Below are 20,578 nucleotides of genomic sequence, written 5' to 3' on the forward strand. Positions count from 1 at the left end.
CAGCAAATGCATTTTCAGGTATAATCAGAGGAGAGAAACTCATACAGGATTACCGGATAAACGATTGAAATGGGAAGTGACTGATGACCACAAAGAAATGAGCAGACACAACTGGAACTATGGAACGCCATCAAAATGAAGCTGATAAATTGGTACACCACCATGACTAGATATGAATTCCACCCATTCTACGGGACGAGGTTACGTTCCACCATTTCCTACAGACAGTGAACTTGAAAGAACTTCATGAAAATAAGGAGTTTATAGGCGCATGCAATTCAGTATGACGCAAAAATATCCTCTTCTCTCACACCAACTAACTCCATGGCCTCTTTCAATACATCCATAAATCTATCTCTTTGGTCTTCCTCTATAGGCCTCCTGCCTGGCAGTTCCAACCAACGACATCCTTCTGCCGATAGACTATCCCTCCTCTGTACGTGTCCAAACCTTCTCAGTCTGGCCTCTCTGGCTTCATCTCCTCCGTCTGATGTACTCGTTCCTGGTCCTATATCCATCCTCGTTACTCCCAGAGAAGAAACTCAACATGTTAGTCTCTGCTACCTCCAGCTCTGCTTCCTGTCTTTCCCTCAGTGCGACTATAGCTGTCTCTAAACCATGCAACATAGCTGGTCTCACCACCGCCTTTGTATACACCTTCCCTTTCATTCTCGCTGATACTTTCCTATCACACAATCACACCTGGCACTTTTCTCCGCCCATTCCAACCTGCTTCCAAACTCGTTTCTTCACCTCTTTTCCACACTCTCCATTGCTCAACACTGTCCAAAAATATACAAACACCATCCAAATGTCCCAGTGTCTATATACACCGTCTCTTTCTGGGAACATGGCCCCCTCCTCCTTAGCGGCGGTGCTATAGAGGAGGATCATGGCGCTTATAGTCAGCCACCATTTTGTATTACAAACAACGTATAACGTGTAAAACTACTGACATGGGACCTGCTGAGCTCATTTATGCTCCCCGGAGGATGAGCCCTCCTGGACGACGTGAATAACGAGATTGCATCTGTCATTTACTCTTATATATAAGAGTGCCTTGGCTTACTGTAGCGTAACTACACCTGTACAGTGTGTAGCAGTATGTGCTGTGTGATTGCATGGGTGCCGTGGACACTTTCAACCACCAGGGGTCACATGTCTGTGGGTTTGCACACCTTCCACACTATTAGACTATAGTATAATATGGACTGTACACATGTGTTCCGTCTTTCTCTGTATGGAACTCACTTACCCATAATGCATTGTTTTCCCGTGCATCATGGTTGGGTATTCACTCGGTTCCCTATGGAATAGACTGTATGAAGCAAGATGGCCGCCGGGTGAACTACGCCAGAGACTCTACGTCAGAGCCTTTAGCCATCTAGCCTTTATATTATGTCTATGAGGTGTCCATGGCGACATGGACAGCTTCATGCTGACTCACCTGCTTTCATCATAGGCCCCGCCTCCTGTCCCGAGCTGATTGGCCGAGAGACTGGCCTTTCACCTCTGACCTCTACAACAGTGGGCCTGACCTCTACAGCTGGTCTGACCTCTACAGCTGATTACAGGAGGGGGGAGGGGCGAGAGGAGAGGAGAGAAGAGAAGAGAAGAGAAGAGAAGAGAAGAGAAGAGAAGAGAAGAGAAGAGAAGAGAAGAGAAGAGAAGAGAAGAGAAGAGGGAAAGTGGATGAGAGAGGAGAGGAGAGGAGAGGAGAAAAGGATGGAGGGAGACACAGAGAGGTTGCCATGGTAACACACTGGCAGAGAGACAGAAAGAGGAGCAAAGATGGAGCTGGAGAACAGAACGGAGGAGTGGAACTTTACCTTTCACTGAACTCGATGATGACACCTGCAGGGAGAGATTTGATTGGTTACATCACCGCCATCATCATCATCATCATCATCATCATCATCATCATCATCATCATCATCATCGTGTGTGTGTGTGTGTGTGTGTGTGTGTGTGTGTGTGTGTGTGTGTGTGTGTATGTATGTGTGTGTGTGTGTGTGTGTGTGTGTGTGTGTGTGTGTGTGTGTGTGTGTGTGTGTGTGTGTGTGTGTGTGTGTGTGTGTGTGTGTGTGTGTGTGTGTGTGTGTGTATGTATGTGTGTGTGTGTGTGTGTGTGTGTGTGTGTGTGTGTGTGTGTGTGTGTGTGTGTGTGTGTGTGTGCGTGCGTGCGTGTGTATTCTTACTATTATGTGTTGGTCCTCTTCTATCTTATCCTTGCTGTGTGTGACAGACACACACACTGCTGACTCCAGGTCTGCTAGCTCCTGCTCCAACCTGAAAACACGCACGCGCACACACAGAATGAATTACAGCCACAAAACTTTACTGTATGTACACTATTACTGTAGCCTACTATACAGTACACTAGTGTCAGTGACACTTGCTGTTTAACTTAAATTATCTCTTTTGGCTTGAAGTTCATTTGTTTATTTACGTTCATTTTGAGTTGCCTTTATTTTGAAACATCCGTTTATTTTGAAACTTCCGCTTCCTTCACCGGAACGTGATATACCTGAAACAGGCTATAGCGATACGCACTCACTGACTCCACACACACACACACACACACACACACACACACACACACACACACACACACACACACACACACACACACACACACACCGTGACACGAGAAAGAGCCGACGTGTAAATGTTAGCAGCGCAACACGGTATGTTGGATTTGGTCATGTTGAACCAAGACATTTGTATAGCTTCAGGGGCCTGAGCGGTTCATATCAGCCGTGCTGCAATCAGTGTTTGACATGCAACGATGTTCCTATATGATGAGTGACTGTGACGGTGTATGAAGGTTCCTGGTGGCGTTCTAAACTTCTACTGTTTGTTAGCCCCTCGAGTAGCGTGAGGTAGCAGGATTGTTTATTTGTTTGTTTGGGGTTTTGTCATGATTTATTTTGAGTCTAATTAATTGTTTTTTGGGTTTGCTGGCTCGTTTGGCTATGATGCATGTTGGTATTTTATTGGTGTATTGCATTGAAATGATATATTGTATTCACTGCATTATACTATAAATTATCCATTTTATTGTTGATGGTGATATTCAATTGTTTAAGTTAATGCACAGGTTTTATTGTTGAATTGCTACTGTATGATTGTAATGCTATTTATTTTGTAGTTTTCAGGGTGCTCAAACATTCTTCAATCTGTGCCTGAAGAAAAGATAAACGACACCCGTTGAGACCATCCACTTGTATTCTTTCACCAATCGAGGGCGCTTGCACTACTACTAGTACTGTACTGTACTGTACACTATTACTGTGCCTGTACCTGCACTGTTACTGTACAGATCCCAGCCAGGGGCATTTTATGAGTCCTCCTTCAACGACATTAGAGCACAATACTGAGTGTATTATTGCATCCCAGAACCCCAGACGGTGACATTATTGCGTCCTCTCTCAATGTAGTGAGTCTAAGGATGCAGGATGCATTGCATCACTGGTCATCATAACCTTTGTTTCAACTCGGACTATACAGTTGAGGCCGGGGCAGGCCGTCATTTTCAATGCAGCCCGAGATACAACACAATCATCAACATTCACATACAAGGACACGAGAACCAAGACGGTGCAAGTGTGGTTCCCGGTTCCGGTTTATAGGAATCGGAAGTCCACCAAAAACATGACGTTCCACAGACTTAAATGTATTCTTGGTGAATACATTTGAATACAGTGAATGGAACAGTATTCCTGCCTGGAGGCTGCTATAGAACTCTGTGAATAGTGTCTAGCAGTTAAGTGTATTCTGTGTCAGTTATTAGTAAACGTTTACGTTTTTGCCCCTCATCTCCTCATGTGTTTGTCTGAGTTCCTGTGTCTGGGTCCTACAACACCTGCAAACCGTGACAGTATATGTTTTGTATAGTAATCAAAATCTAAATCTATACAAAGTAACTAGTATAAACTAATGTTTTCAAATAAATGCAGTGGAGTTAAAAGTACAATATTTGGAGTACTGGAGTGAAGTAAAAGTAACTCAAAATGTTAGTATACTTAGTGACTTTCCACCACAGCTACCAGCAGGCTATTGGCCAGGTCGTTGTGGTGTGGTCTAGCTGGAGGCCTGCCAGTATTGTTAGTCTTTATTTTTTATTTTGTGTTAAAAAAAGGGGTTGAACAGATAAAAATGACAATACAGCAAAAACAAAATAAAGCAAGACAGGTACGTTACCAATGGAAAAAGAAAATAAGAAAACAAAATAACAGTCATCGAGATCCTAAGTATATATTGTTGTGGCTCTTTGTTGGTTCCAAACATTTCTACCTTATATCCAACAAACCCACTGATGCACCTAGGGACTATGGATGTACGCAGGTCAAAGAAAGAGATTGTCCACAGGTTCAATGTCATGTTGTTGTATTTACTTTCCTTTAAAGTGCATGGTACATTACAAGCAGCTCCTTCTGTGTTGTCTCTTCTGTGTTCTGTCTGGTAAAACTGGTTTGTCCACCAGGTGCATGCCGCTCCCCAATCACCCAGGCCTACATATGCTCTCTCTCAATCAATCAATTAGGCCTGGGGAGGCATGCCCTTGGTGTCCAAACAGTGATTCCAATACATAATAACCCCTCAAACCAATACCCAATAATGCCAAATAATAACTACAACAATTGTGATAACAATAATAATAAATAGACATACTAAACAGTGAGGATGGCTTCTACATATATGTTGGCATGATTTAAGTTTTCCTAATGCTGTGGATAAGATGTCAAGTGTGTTTTCCTGTGCCCCATTGGATCGAGCTATAGAGAGTTCCAGAGAGATCATGTCCATTAGTGAAAGGATCCATTGTGAGACCTCGAGTTTATGGGGGAGGTTTCCATCTTAGGACGAGCGGTTTTTCTTGCAGCTGTCAGCCCTAAGAGCAGGAGTCTTCTACGTGGCATTGTCAATGTCAACCAAGGGGCCAGTGAGGCGCTCCAACGTTGAAGCACTGGGCCCTAGTGGTAAGAGGAAGGACTGCAGGCGGACACATGGATTCATGACGATAAAGCTGGGCTTTATCATTGAGCGCTCAGTTGCACTTCCGCACACAAATCGGAAAAAAGGCGGAAGTAGACGGTCCTTCCGGGTGCTTCAAAACGCCACTGAGCGACTTCCACTGACATGAATAGCGGAGGTGGCGGAGCTTCACGCCAGATCAGTCTCTATCCTGTTAATACTCTACCAGTAAGACGCGCAAATGCGGGAAGCGAACGCAGCTCGTACATATTTGGAGTCCCCAAAACAGCTCCATATATGGGCACAAGTTGGACCACGCCATCACAGTCATGTCACCATGACTCAGCCATAACCATATAAGGAGTGCCCAAAGCAGCTCCATATATGGGCACAAAAGCGTGACACACGGACACACAGACAGACAGACATGATCTGCTAGGTCTCATAGTAAGTTCGCAATGATGTCAACCCTGCCAGTATTGTGACGTCATCAGTGTGACATCACAGTGACACCACTGCATCCGCCTATAAAGAAAGGCTGCAGGCGGATAAACTTCCAGCAGCCTCAGAGTGGAGCAGAACAGCAGAGAACGGAACCCCACATTCTGTTTGACAGAACACAGGACGCACGACGTTATTTTAGAGTAATTATTCAACCCTTCCGTCCCAGGATGCCAGGCATGCGTTGTTCGACCGCTCTCCTGCTGATGCTCCTCGCCTTCGGCGCGGCGGTGGTGTCCTCCACCGCTCCTCTTCTTCCGGGCTTCAGCTGCGAGGCGGTGAGCGGCCTGTACGGCGAGGCCGTCGAGCTGCCGTGTCGGTACGACCTCCTGCCGGGGGACGCGCTGCACTGGCAGTATGAGGACGACGCCACCAAAACCACGTGGCTGTTGAGTAAAGGTCCCGGCGAGACCGAAGCGATCGTCTACGACGAGAGGTTCGGTCTCTCAGGGGACGGCTGGGGCCTCCGGATCCTCCGGGCGACGCTGAAGGAACAAGGGGTCTACCGCTGCGTCGCGACCACGGCGGCCGCGGGTCTACTACGAGAAGCCGCCTACAGGGTCTCGGTCTACAGGAAGCCGTCGCTCCCCGCCGTCGTCGACGCCGCGGCGTTCCTGGAAGCGGGCGTGCTGACGCCGCTGGGAACGTGCGTGGCGAGGGACGGCCACCCCGCGGCCGAGCTCTCGTGGCGGAAGGACGGCCGGCCGCTGCAGCAGGACACGACGGGGACGGAGGTCGTCGTGAAGGTCACGTCCTCCGTGACGGTGGACCCCTCCACCGGCCTGTCTACCGCGTCCTCGTCTCTGGAGTACAGGGCCACGCGGCGGGACGCGGGCGCCCGTTTCTCCTGCCTGTCCCACCACCAGGGCGGCGCGGCCGAGTCGGAGCCGCTGGTCGTCCCCGTCCACTTCCCGACCGAGAGCCTGCGTCTGACGGCGGCGGTCGTCGGCGGAGGCATGAGCATCGCCGAAGGGGACGACGTCACCCTGCGGTGCCTCGCGGACGGGAACCCTCCCCCCGGCCTCTACGACTTCCACCTCAAGGACGGGACGGTGGTTCGACGGTGGTCCGACGCGTACACGCTGGCGGCCGTCACGCGGGACGCCGCCGGGGAGTACAGGTGTTCAACGCTGGTCGACGGCGACGAGATGGAGGCGTCGCTCAGCATCGCCGTGAGCGGCCCGCGCACGGACGTCGTGTTTGTCGTGATGATGTGCCTGGTCCAGCCTCTTGTTGCCATCGGCATTGCTGCCTCTCTCTGTTTTCTGGCACAACAACGCCAGCGAGCTGCGTTCGCTTCCCGCGTTTGCGCGTCTTACCCGTAGTCATACTCGTGCTCACAGTCACATAGGTTAACGTCACATAGTTAGGCGGACATGGACATTGCTGTTCCTTGGAGTGGTTGCACCACTAAAAAAAAATGTTCGTCGACTACCTTTTTCCACTTACGAAAACGAAATGAAAAAATGAAAAGATAAAACTAGACTAAAATGGGAAAGGAAGGGACTAGTGGACAAGAGATCCAGTCATTTTACACTTGGTTGCATGCTGAAAAATAGCACGACGCGTTGTGAGCTTGTAGATCGGATATTTTCAGCAAGTGTAAAAACAGTCATTACGACGCAATCGGCATCCAGGCCCGCCAAAATACATTTTAGCCGACTAAATCAACTGGAGATTTAGTCGACAAATCCTAGATGATATTTTATCGACTAAAATTAGACTAAGACATTCCAGGTGACTAAAATGTTGACTAAAACTAAATGAAAACTATTCAAGAGACTACGAATAAACTAAAATCGGCGGTAGATTTGCTACTGTCCTATCGACATAAAGTGCTTTTTAGTTTAGTGCAGTTTCATTTCAGGGGTCTGTCTGCCTTTGGGGGGCCCGGCCTCAAAGGCGACGCAACCCAGCCAAAATCGGGCGCCCCCGTTCCATTTTTCTCACTTTTAAGTTCCTTTATTTTACTGTAAATTATTTTTCTGTATATTTTATCTATCTTTTCATCATGGCTGCCACTTCACATATTTTTGTGGGCCCCTCCTATACATACAGCTTTTTGTCCGTGTCACATTTGCCATTGTCAATTAAGGAGAATTGACGTCATATGTGTCTGAACAAATCAGCGTTGTGTGGCAACACAAACAATACATGCCATTGATAATGAAAGGAGAATTTGATCTTTCTGAGTAATGCATTTGGGTCCAACCAACATAATTGGTGCCACCCGACCCTAACTACTTGGGTACCTCACAGGGACACCTTGATGTACCTTAAACACTCAACTAAAACAATAACTGAACACAAAACAAGACAAGACACTGCAAGCGTAACAAAGAACCTGACACAACTTAAGTTCCAGCACCGAACAAACACAAGGACAGGGTTTAGTCACTGGAGCTCAGCTGCTTCGCACAGGTGATGGCACTCAGGGCAATCAGAATCAGAACAGCTGGCCTGTTATGACATCACAACACTCCATATTTGGGCATGCCTGACATCACAGCACTCCATATTTAGGCATGCCTGACAAAGAACTCCATATTTACAGCATGAATAAAGGGACACAGAGAGACAGATTCAGAAATCTCCATATATGGGTGGAACGGGTATCATTGTGATGTCAGAACAGGCCAGCTCCATCTTATATGGAGATCTAGAGGTTTGATGAGGTCAGAGCTAATTACTTACACGCTCCACCTTTCACTGTCAGTTTGTACCACGTTTGTTCATGCCAACATGCCTACAAAAGGCCCTGGGTCAGTTTGTACTCTAGGTACAGACCACGTTTGTTCATGCCAACATGCCTATACAAAAGGCCCTGGGTCAGTTTGTACTCTAGGTACAGACCACGTTTGTTCATGCCAACATGCCTACAAAAGGCCCTGGGTCAGTCTCTGCCAAGGGGACCTAATGAGCCTAAAGCGTTATTCATAGTCTGTATTTTCGGTGGTGAGGTGACCACCGAACTACAACATGACATCACTGAGCCGCGGTGAAGAGAAAACCACCGCTCCAGCCCTTCTCTCTGTTTTTACTAACCACTCACTGCTCAACGTTATTTCAGCTCCGGTGGTCAGCTCACCACCAAAAAAATCCAGACTATAAATGAGCCTTAAATCCCCTCACCTGTAGATTCCATGATGTCACATTGAAATTATAGGCAACAGACTTCATATCTGGGCATGCCTGACACAGAACTCCATTATTATTATAGGAATAAAGGGACACAGAGAGACAGATACAGAAATCTCCATATATGGGCATAGCCGGGTGGGGCGTGGAGCTTTAACTTCCATCAACACCGACTCTGTGCTCTACAGCCGGGCACCGGTCTAGTAATATACGTAGTAGTAGTAATACAAAATGTTCTCTTTGACATCTCCTATATCCAGCTTTTGGTTTGTGTGTCCACAAACCTTGTCCTACACAAAAATGTTACACCATAAGTGTCTGATCAAATAGACATGGGTGCCCTATCTTGTGCCCCCTCCTTACCCCTAAACTTATTTGCCATTTATTTGACTATTTTGAAAAACATTTTAAAACGGTTCAACTATAGCCAATCTACATCGACACGTTGTGAGCTTGTAGATCGGCTATTTGAATCACCTCACACACGGGTGTGACTATTTATTCATTTAGGTACTATCTGTACCCTGGGGGTTACTAAACTGTTTCTATTGAAAATACCATAGTGTCATGTAAGAACCGTGGGGGTGCATACTTAGTTTAGACATATAGTCATTGGTTAGACATGGGCAAGGACAACTTTAGTTTTAGGTTGTTATTAGAGAAAGTAAAGGTGAATGTAATCTTTTTTCATTTGCTGTTTTCTTTTCATTTTAGGGATTTTAGCTATTTTTGACAGGGGGGGGCAGCAGCAAATAAAGTAAAACTAGAACTCTACTCTGTCGAGTGCCTACTTGCTTGTTGCACACAAGTAAATGGCCTACTAGTGCGCAAGCAGAGCGCGCAAGTAGCCTACTAATGTCGATCAGTGTCGGGTGGATTAAAGGAAATGCCTGTACAGTATATGTAATTTGTAAGTTGATTAGCGGTATACTGTTTACTTTGCGTATGCCCCGTTTGATGCGTATGTATCGTAGCAGCGTATGACGTCAGGGTATAACTGGTATAACTAGCTCTCAATGATGACGAAATAAAGATATGGATTAAAGGATCCAATGCCAGGGTGTAATTGGTTTTCGATGGTGAGGTAAGGACGATATGTTTTAGTGTTGGGAGGATTAAAGGTAATGTATACATGTATGTAATCTGACACCACTGCCGTATCAGGCACAAGTAGTCATTACGTCATTCGCCGGCACGGCGCATACGCGTCAAACATCGCCCTGGACGAAAACTATTACTTGCGCGCTTTGCTTGCGCAAGTAATTAACACTCATCTTTTAGTTTCTCTAATAGCAACCTAAAACATGACCCTTGGTTGAAAAAAACTAGAGTTGTCCTTTAAGGTTAGGTTTAGTTGTGCTGCCCCGTGGGAGGTTAGGTTTAGGGTGAGGGTTTGAGATAGGTTGTAGTTGTATAGGACTAATGACTGGTCTAACCAATGACTAGTCTAAACCAAAAACTAAGTAATGCACCCCAACTGTGTTCCAGAAGTTACAAAAAATCACACCTGTGTGAAGTGAGGGCCGCCGTTATCATACTAGCCTACATCATCCTATGTTAGGACTTATAGGAGTCTTGCTCATGGAGACACGTCGACACATTGCTGGCCCAGAGTGTTGTTTTTTGCAGTTACATTTTGATTTTAGTTTTAGTCGTAGTCTCTTGAATAGTTTTCATTTAGTTTTAGTCACATTTTAGTCACCTGGGATGTCTTAGTCTAGTTTTAGTCGACTAAATAGTCTACTAAATCTACAATTGATTTAGTCGGCTAAAATGTATTTTGGCGGGCCTGGATGCCGATGCCGTCGTAATGACTGTTTTTACATTTGCTGAAAATAGCCGATCTACAAGCTCACAACGCGTCGTGCTGCGTCGCATTGTGAGCTTGTAGATCGGCTATGTTCGGCATGCGACCAAGTGTAAAATGACTTAAACTGGATCTTTTGTCCACCAGTCCCTTCCTAACATTTTAGTCTAGTTTTTATTTGTTGACGAAATTGGGCTCACTAACCACTCATCTATGGCCGCCCCAACCCGGAGCTATATGACCTCCCCTCCCCCCGAGGCGTACGGTACATGTAGTAAACGTGTCCCAACCTGCTGATGGCGTTCTCCAGGTCTCTGCTTTTGTTCTCGTCCTCCGTCAGTTGTCTCCTCACGTCGTCCTGCTCCGGCTGGCCAGCGGGGGCGCCATCGAGCAGCCAGCGCTCTCGCAGGGCTTTCGACTGCGGAGTGGGGGACAAGCGGACAGACAGACGGACAGACAGACAGACAGACAGACAGAACAATAATAAGCAGCAGATATGACAAAAATATCACGTCCCACTGGGAGGAGACCTCGGTGCAGACCAAGGGGCATTACATCGACTCACTGGCCTTGGAACGCCTCGGGATCCCCCTGCAGGAGGAAGTTACTATTGTTGCTCTGGAGAGGAATGTCTGGAGCTCTCTGGTGGAGCTGTTGCCCCCGCGACCCGACTACGGATAAGCGGTTGAAGATGGATGGACATATGACAAAAATAGTAGCATAACAATACAGTCATATCCAGAGTCTCCCAAACGTTTTCTTGGCTTCAGTACCCTTGAGTACCCTTCAGTACCCTTCAGTACCTTGGCTCTTTGCACGACTACATTATATTACCCAGTTACTTAGACATAATCAGACATAATAGAGGGTATATGCGCGTGCATAAAATGAATGGGAAGTCGAGAAAATCGAGTGGCAAAGTGACTTGGCAAAGTGAGTTTAATGTTGTTTAACGTCGTTTAATCCAGATAGGACTTTTCTGTTTGGATGTATGGGCTGTCAAGGGTCAGAAAAGTAGTTTTTTGTAAGGCGTTCCTTAGCATAACTTCTGGGTATGATGACGATGTCACGCGCATACCCTCCATTGAGAAGTTTTGTGACTGATGACTGATGTTAACATGCAGTATTGTACAGCAAGAGATCACACACGCACGCTTGCTTCTTCAAACCAGGCAGACAAAGTTTACGGACATTAATGTGATATTTCTATCGTCTGGGTCAGTATATATACTGTACTGATTGACTTTTCCATAACATTCTTTCAAATATTGAACAAAGTCGTTGGACTTTGAGAGAGAGCGCCCCGTTCACAGACTACACCGGAATGAACGGCGTTCATAATAACGTTCATCAAGCGGAAATACAGTGTAGGACTACTGTACGTTCACTTCACGTTCACTCCAAAATATGAACCATCATTCATGGAACGTGTTCAGGAACAGCGCACGCACGCGCACACACACACACACACACACACACACACACACACACACACACACACACACACACACGCACACACACACACACACACACACACACACACACACTCCAAGGGCAGGCACAGCTGCATCTAAATCCAGCAGACATCTGTCTCACACCTCTACTAATGATAATAAAGACAGACAGACAGGGTTCTGTCTACAGAACTTCCTGTTTCTTGTCCTGTTGAGGTCTGTCCATAACAATATGTAGCCCCCCCCCCTTCCACGCGCACGCACTCACACACACACACGCACACACATGCACACACACACACACACACACACACACACACACACACACACACACACACACACACACACACACACACACACACACACACACACACACACACACACACACACACACACATCCTTTTCCCTGCATCCTGTTGGCCCACTAACATCCTCTTGTACACACGTGTGCATGTGTGGTATACTGGGCCATGTCATGTTTCTTGTGCAGGACATCAACTCCCAAATCAAAGATATTTTCTATGGGTTTTTTTTTTTGGTACAGTAATTTAGACAGGAAAGGGGGAGAGACAGAGATGGGGGGGGGGGGACGGACTCTCTGGGTCCCTTTTTAGGGGGTTCAAAATGAACCCTTACAAGTCTGTATAACTCTATGGTTATTTGTATACGGTCAGATCAGTTGTATGAGGTTTGTCCTCGAAATGTAATATAGATTGAGGTTTGAGGACCTCTGTTATAGTCCCTATATATATGCTGTGTACTGTATTACAGTGGTTCCCAAAGTGGGGTCCCGGGGACCCCCAGGGGTCCCTGAGAGAGTTGGGGGTCCCCAGCTAAATTATAGTTTGTAACCAAATCGACCCTTATGGGTCATTTGTACCTTCTCCGAGTTAAATGAACATTGATTTTACAATATAAATTGGGGTTCCCATGCAGAGATGGAAATGCCATTAGACGGGGGTCCGTAGACTAATGCATGTCAAACTGAGGGTCCTTGACATTAAACTGGTTGAGAATCATCGCTAGAGCCGGAAAAATCTTCTCTTATGGGGGTCCCTGGCATATATTTTCAAATGGGGGGTCCGCGGGCTAATTAGTGTCAATTATCCTTCACATGAACAAGTTTGGGAACCTGCACTGCTGTAGATCACATCACTGTTGTTGGGCAGCAACCTATATCTCCATATCCTAACGTTTTGTGTTGTTGCAGGTACAGTGTCAGACAAACGCATGACAAGTAGCACTTTAAATGCTTAGTATGAGGTATAAAGTACAGCAGCCTTGTGTTCATAAAACAGAAAGATTGGGTATTGGATAAGACTGGCGATATGTATCTTGCAGGACCTTTTACTGCTTTGTCTCAACCATTACTGCATATAGCTCATGGTCTCAGCCACCGCGGTAGATATTCTGACATTGGAATGACATGGAATGTTGCCACTACTGTTGGAGCAGCCATAAACTACACAGGTTCATCCCGATGTTCTGGGCATCTTTGTAATGTTAGTGAAAAAGAGGTAGGTAAAGGAGTTTGAGGCAGACTAACATCCGTCACTTTTCCATTCACTCTAGTGGAAGAGGTGCAGGTTTAAACCGCAGATATGTCGTCTCCGCCTACAGGAAATACGTTGCCTGCGATCCATGAGACCCGTTTCTGAATCGGTCTATAACACAATAGAGCGCCGAAGTCCTGACGTCACTGTCAGTAGAGGGCGCCAGTCCACAGGTTTTAGATCTCTTCATATAAGAACTGTTTGAAAAATAAACCGATCATCCCGGGCTTTTCACTCATATGGATATGAAGCTTCGACTGAAGGTGGAAATGTAAATATATACCCAAAGAGTAACACAATAAGTGCTAGAAACGAGTCAAACAACCCAGAGACTACATTTCCGGGTAGGCGGGTGGCTGCAGCTGCCCGTCGCAACAACATGAACTGACATGTTAATATTATATACATTAAATATTATTATTATTAATATTAACAAATATTAAATATTCATATTTTTTATTAATGTTTCGTGGTTAGTACGAGTCGAGTCACCGCCAGCTGAGCTTATACGTTAACGAGGAATCTCAGGAACGCAATGTGTTGACAGCTGGGCGTGACGTATATTAGCAGCGACATTGCTTTCATATGTAGTTTCAAGCCTTTTGCGGCCAAATTAATTCCATTTTCTCCAGAAACTGGCTGTATCAAATATGAATGACACACAGCCACCCCCCTGACAGAAAGGCCGGGATGATCGGTTTATTTTCCAAACACAGTTGTTATATGAAGCGACCTAAAATCCTGTTAATGGGGATTTCAATGCAAATAAAAAAAATACATGAACCTGTGTACTGGCGCTCTCTACTGAAAGTGTCGTCAGACTTCGGTGCTCTATACAAACACAACAGGTCTTACAAATCATTAGGCTTGCAAAGTGCAATGTCTTCTTCTGAAGATATCTGATAACTATCCCATCAAAGCAAATTAAATTAAAATAAAAGAAGCACACATTAAACAGCTTTTTGTGTTTACTGTTTTGAAAACCAATTTTTTTTGAGAATGGAGCAGAACAACATACTGTAGAACATATTGTGGGGGACCTAATTGACTGCAAATTACTATTTATAGAAGTAGTTCTTCTTGCAGGGTCTCTGCTGGCTTATTAGCCAGGCTAGGTCTCTGCCTCCTCCCCATCTGTAGCCCACCACACACTGTCTGCGACCGTGTGCGGCGCGGCGCGTTGCTGCGCGGCGCCGCCTGAAAATAGAACTGTGTTCTATCGGCGCGCCGGGCGGCGCGGCGCGGCTCCGCGCGGCGGACGGAGCCGGTGTGCGTTAGGTTCATTGAAAATAATGGAGGCGGCTGTGCGCGGCGCCGCGCGGGGGACGCAGACGGTGTGTGTCGGGCTTCACTCTCTCAGTCTCAAGCAACTCTGTATCTTCATCCCCTGGCATTGTTTTTCTAACGTATTATTTAATTACATCATCAGCTTCTTCAATTCTATCTTTTCTCTTAAAGCGCATTTTAATACTGCTTTTAATCGTTAATAGCATAATGTCTATGTCCCTCAAAGTTATTTCTAAACACCCATATGATATGAAAGCCTGATGGTTAAAAATTGGTTATTTGTGGGGATAGAAAACACATATGGGAGCCCCAAAAACACAAAATAAATTGAAAAAGTTGAATTTTATGTTATAGGTCCTTTAAACAGTTGAGCTATTGTTCGTTGCATTGCCATTTTGCTTACATTATTTGTTTAATCACATTCTTCTGAGTGTAAGTTGCCGGCGCTGTTTTAATTTAGTTTCCTGTGTTTTTTCTATTTATTTTCGTTCTGAACCAATCAGAACTAAGTATTGCACTGTGTCAGCGGTCAGCCAACCAGAAACATTTTTGAGCGCTGGTGGAATTGAATTAGTCGTAGAGCCCGCCTACTATATCCGGTCATATGCACGCATATCTTAGGCAGATGAACGTCTGTTTCCGTATCCACTCCACTGTGAACTGGTACTCCCTCCCTGCACATCGAAGCAAGTCATGCGAGCCGAAGGGAGAGAAACACAGTACACTTCTCCTCTCTCCAGTCCGTGCGTATGGTTGGATCGCATCGCTGACTGACATAAACACACTGTTACAATTCAGAAGCACTTCATTAAGAAAACTCAACTAATAACACTTGTGTGTGTGTGTGTGTGTGTGTGTGTGTGTGTGTGTGTTAATCTGCCCTATTCTGACGTTACTATATAATGTTTTGATTGTTTTCCTCTTGGACATGTGTTTGTGGGCACAGTGGCAGGTTATTTAATATAGTATTTTGATAGCTCTGGGGGGGGGGGGGTCAGGTCTTATACCGGGTCAGAGATCCGGACCGTTCCGGCCGACATTCACCCCTGCCACTAGGATGAAGGAAAACACTTGAAACCTCCTGAGCACATTGCTGTACACATACTGACGCGATGGCGCCATGATGGCGTTGGTCAAATCAAGAGATAACGTGCATGTTACAACCATGCCGCGTTACAACCACGGCCCACAACCATGGGAGCGTGGGCCGCCAGTTCCCACCTGGTGTTGTGTGGGAGTCCAGACTGCTCCAGACCGTGCTGAAGTACTGCTAGCTTGCATAGGGTCTTCAGACTAGGACACAAGTCTAAGACATGCAGGTCATTGGGTTTGCTGCGTCCTCCAAAGAAGAAGACACGATCTCCCACCATGCAACAGCACATACCGTCACAGTTCATCCGAGACGAACGGCCTTTCTCCCTTGGCTTAACCTGCTTCCATGAGAAGGACTCTGGACTGAATTTCCAGAGAACATTGAAGCACTTCTTCGAGCCACCAATCATGTACAGCTCTCCATTGTAGGCAAAGGCTGAATGATCATAGCGTTTTTTTGGAAGAACCCGTTTCGACCAAAATGGACCAAAATCACCAACCTCTGGCGTGTTCAGCCAGAGGTTGGTCTCCGTGTCAAACACGCTGACGGTGTTGCAGCATTCACCCGACCTGACCGCCAATAAGCCTCCAAAAACAAACATCTTTGTGCCGATCACGGTGGCAGAGTGAGCGTACGAGGCAGGCGCTGGAGTGCCTCCCGTTCCAATTAAAGCCCAGGCCATCGTGGCGGTGTCCAACTTGTGCATGTCATTGGCGTATCCAGCCTGGGTGCATCCTCCGTGTATATACATGACCTTCCCCAAGGCGCAGGCTGAGTGGTCGTACCTGCTCTTTGGAAAAGTCCCGGAAATCTTGGGTTTGAACCACCTGTGGTCGTCGACGTCAAACGCATGAAGCGCGTTGCGGTCAGGACACCTTCCCCATGTGTAGACACTAGCACCTCCTATCAGCACGGCTGTGTAGCCCTCGCGCTTGCGCATGGATGGAACAGCGAGGGGTCCTTCTCCTCTCTTTGTCTCGAGGAGCAAATTTGTCCAGCGCAAAGACACCGTGTTGAACACGGACACTTTGATCTGATAAATGTCGTCGCTGCTATTGCTGTTGTTGTCGTCGATCCCTCCGAAGGAATACACCTCGTTCTGTAGTACGACCACATTGGTACGGCGGGGTCTCTGTGAATGTTTTCCCAGCGTCAGATTAATTGTCCAGCGAAACATTCTACACAAGCAGGTTATTTTCGACACCAGGCAAAACGGTTCTACGGAAAAAATGTGTCGGCGCTAAAATTACATTGTGTTTATTCGAAAAGAATATATTATGCCCAGGTCTCGTGACATCACTATGACATCATCAGGGATAAGAGTAAACCAGTGATCATATCATATAGTAAATTAAGCCCATAATATGGAGATCCATGAACCTGTTCTCTTCGATGTCTCCCTTTTGACTGATACCTGTCCATTTAAACTCTATAGACGGGCCCGCCCCAGAGTTATTTGTGCAGCCACGCCCGGCAGCCGTCGAAAACTATAAGTTCTCAACAGGCCAGAAAATTAAGGCCCGGTCCGGACCTACCGGGGCCCTCATCAAACCCTCAAGACACTGCCGCACCGCTGCCACCCTTAGATCCTCCAACCTATGAAGCTGACCTGTTCTGACATTCCATTATGTTGATCTGACCTCATCAAGCCCTGTACACTCAAGACACGCTCCATATATGGACAGTGCACGCGGCCTCGTCCTTTCAGGCGTCTTACTGTACTTGTAAAGGTGAGTACCATTTGTGTGTACTTGACACTTGACACTGCCAGATTGGGGCAGTATTGAGTTCGCAAGTTCACTCCTCCTGCCTGCATCTTGCCTCTCTCTCTCTAGCGGAAGCAGCGGGACAATAATCTCCATAATAATTTTGAGTTGTAGTCTCGTTAGGTTGAGTTTACACTTGCGCTGTGGCACAGCTTCAACATGTCATGAGTCTCGCGTTGATCCCGCCTCTAGCGGCCGCATATCGCTCTGGACAGAATTGGTTCCGGAGTACATCGTCTCCGCCGGAGAGATACCAGACACACCCTTCTGGCAGAATGCAAATGTTGTCCAGCAGGGGGGAGTGGTTACACCAGGCTACTTGTCTCAGAGGACGGCTGTGGACACTTCCGTTTTATGTTTTTGAGCGAGCGTCTCCTATATGGCCAGCTTTGTGTCTGCGTGTACCACGGAAATTATTTGATTGGCAGAGCACGGAATGTGATGTTTTGATGACGAGAACACCCCTCACTTCACACGAGTGTGATTTTTTTAAACAAGGTTTCAACTTTTTGAGGCACGCTAGCTAGCGCCTCCTATGCACAGCTTTGTGTGTCTGTCCGTATAGAGCACGGGATATGCTCAGCTGATTGGCTGAGCACAGAAGTGTGATGTATGATAAGAGCGCCCCTCACTTCACCCGAGTGTGACTGTGATTAACGTGAGAACAATGGCTTCCATTGTGGCATGCCAATTTCCAGGAATAGAAAGCCTGCCGTTTCTATTAGCTTGGATTCCCCATCAATGATGTCACTGTTAGACAGAGGTGGACAGTCAGTAACTGAGTAAATTGATGTGAGTACTGTGCTTAAGTACAGCTTCTGAAGATCTGTGCTCTGTGCTTATTACTCTTACTCGAGTACATTTCCTAGACAAATATTTTACTTTGACTCTGGTAAATTTCTAGGAAGGCTGTGAAGTACTATAGTTACTATTAGAGTGACTGTTTTGTATACCCCTCTACAATGCATTCGCCAAAGAAGGAAACCTATCACGGTACACGTTCTCCATGGGTTCTACGTAAAAGCAAAAAAAATATGTCATCCAGGAGCGCAAGCGCTGTCCAAATATAAAGCAGTGGTTTTCAACCCTTTCATTTCAAGGCCCATTTTTTTTTCCGGAATTTAAGCCACGGACTTGATGAGATTCAGCCTCTCAGACCCAAGACACATTTTGTTATCGTTGGATAAGACGTTGCCCACAATTCCATGTTGAATTGAAGTGGTGCTATCAGGAGAGATAACAGCCAAACATAGCAATCCTACTACATTCTCTAATATGTAGACTTCTTGTAAATTAAGTAATGCAGATCCTTAACAATAATTTTTACTCTTGAGAGCGTAAAATGAAACCAAATGAAACCAACGTAAGGGTTGGTTTCATATTACACTCTAAAGAGTTAACGATCTATAAGGGGTCCATGTGGTTACCAACTCTCCATCATTTTTAGCTGGGAGTGGGGACCACCTAGAACGCCGTTAACCCATTCTGACCTGAGATCAGATTCATACGAGGTTTCGACTGGACACACACTGGTCTGATTAACCCATTCTGACCTGAGATCAGATTCTAAAAATTTCAGTCGTTCTTTGATTTTCCAAAAATAGCAGACCTACAAGCTCGTAGCGCGCCACTCGGTGGCGCGCTACGAGCTTGTAGATCTGCTATTTTTCAATAGCTAAAGCACTACATGATGCTAACACCAAAATGGGTTCCCGTTCAGAATGGGTTAAGGACCACTGGTTGAGAACCACTGATATAAAGGATAACACAGATAACCAAGTTTGCTTGTTTATCAACTTAAAGAAGCATTCAGTGATTTGAGTGATTTGGAAGGAAAACCCGGTCCGCCCCGGTGACAAGATGTGCACATGCATGCACTACAGTGGGGGGGGGGGGGGGGGGGGACACGCGGCAGGCCAACAGCACACACACCAAGACCTGCCCCCGCTCGATCATGATTGGCGGAAGGCCCCTCTCTCTATCCTGATTAGATGAAGGCTTTGCCACCTATAGCCAAAAAGGAAAACGAAACCAACGGTTTTTTGACCCCCAGGGGGGGCTAACTGGGGACTGGAGGAACTCCTTATAATGGTCAGCACACTCTATAGTAGGGAGCATTATCACAACAAAATAAAAAAATAAGTGATATTTGAATTAAGTGAAATCACTGAATATACCTTTAAAACCAAACAGGGGCTGCGGTGGCATTCAGGAGACTCCACGGACTCTGATGATGATCAGCAGCAGGTGAATGAGGCTGAAACACTGTGGCCTTACGTTTCGGCCTTATATGTTCAGGTTTCTGCAGGCTACGGCTTTGTGTGTCGTAGTGGTTCTACAAGCAAGCACAATCAGTGCATGCAGTCCAGGAGGTTTCAGAGTTAATTCTGACTTAATCAGTCTGCCCGTGTCCATTTTACGCCCAATACATGGAGAGCTCTGCATCTGTGTGCCCTTGTCCCTTTCATATATTAGCCTCGGTACGCAGGCTTTTATTTTCGTTCTCTACGGCTCAAAAAAAATGAAAGCCTGGGGGAACGTGAGACACTTCCTGGTCTAGGAGTGGGAGTGAACTATGCAGTGCAGAGGAGGCGTCGCTCTCAATGTAGTGATGTCAGCTTTCTCCGCTGTTTTCTACCAGGGAGGGGAGAGGCGGGGGGGGGGGGGGGCATCGGTGAACCAATGTTCTCCAGCGCTTGCTCCAAGCGCGCCCCACCCCTCTAGACCAGAAAGCACGCTGGCTGGGCCAGGCTATACCCACCCCTCTAGACCAGAAAGCACGCTGGCTGGGCCAGGCTATACCCACCCCTCTAGACCAGAAAGCACGCTGGCTGGGCCAGGCTATACCCACCCCTCTAGACCAGAAAGCACGCTGGCTGGGCCAGGCTATACCCACCCCTCTAGACCAGAAAGCACGCTGGCTGGGCCAGGCTATACCCACCCCTCTAGACCAGAAAGCATGCTGGCTGGGCCAGGCTATACCCACCCCTCTAGACCAGAAA

The 20,578-nt window shown here is 46.6% G+C and overlaps 1 protein-coding gene across 1 annotated transcript in view; it reads right to left on the minus strand.

Annotated features, from left to right (window-relative positions):
• Positions 1-20,578, minus strand: part of LOC308320045 (paralemmin-1-like) — a 49,462-nt gene that overhangs the window by 7,023 nt on the left and 21,861 nt on the right. The window contains exons 4-6 of the mRNA XM_080770347.1: positions 10,714-10,841; positions 2,199-2,289; positions 1,830-1,854 (exon numbers count right to left, since the gene is read on the minus strand). Of these exons, the coding sequence (XP_080626473.1) occupies positions 1,830-1,854; positions 2,199-2,289; positions 10,714-10,841 (244 nt within the window). The remainder of the gene's footprint in view (positions 1-1,829; positions 1,855-2,198; positions 2,290-10,713; positions 10,842-20,578) is intronic.

The sequence above is a fragment of the Protomyctophum bolini genome, assembly GCF_963924005.1.
Source record: "Protomyctophum bolini genome assembly, chromosome: 8".
Taxonomy (NCBI): Eukaryota; Metazoa; Chordata; class Actinopteri; order Myctophiformes; family Myctophidae; genus Protomyctophum; species Protomyctophum bolini.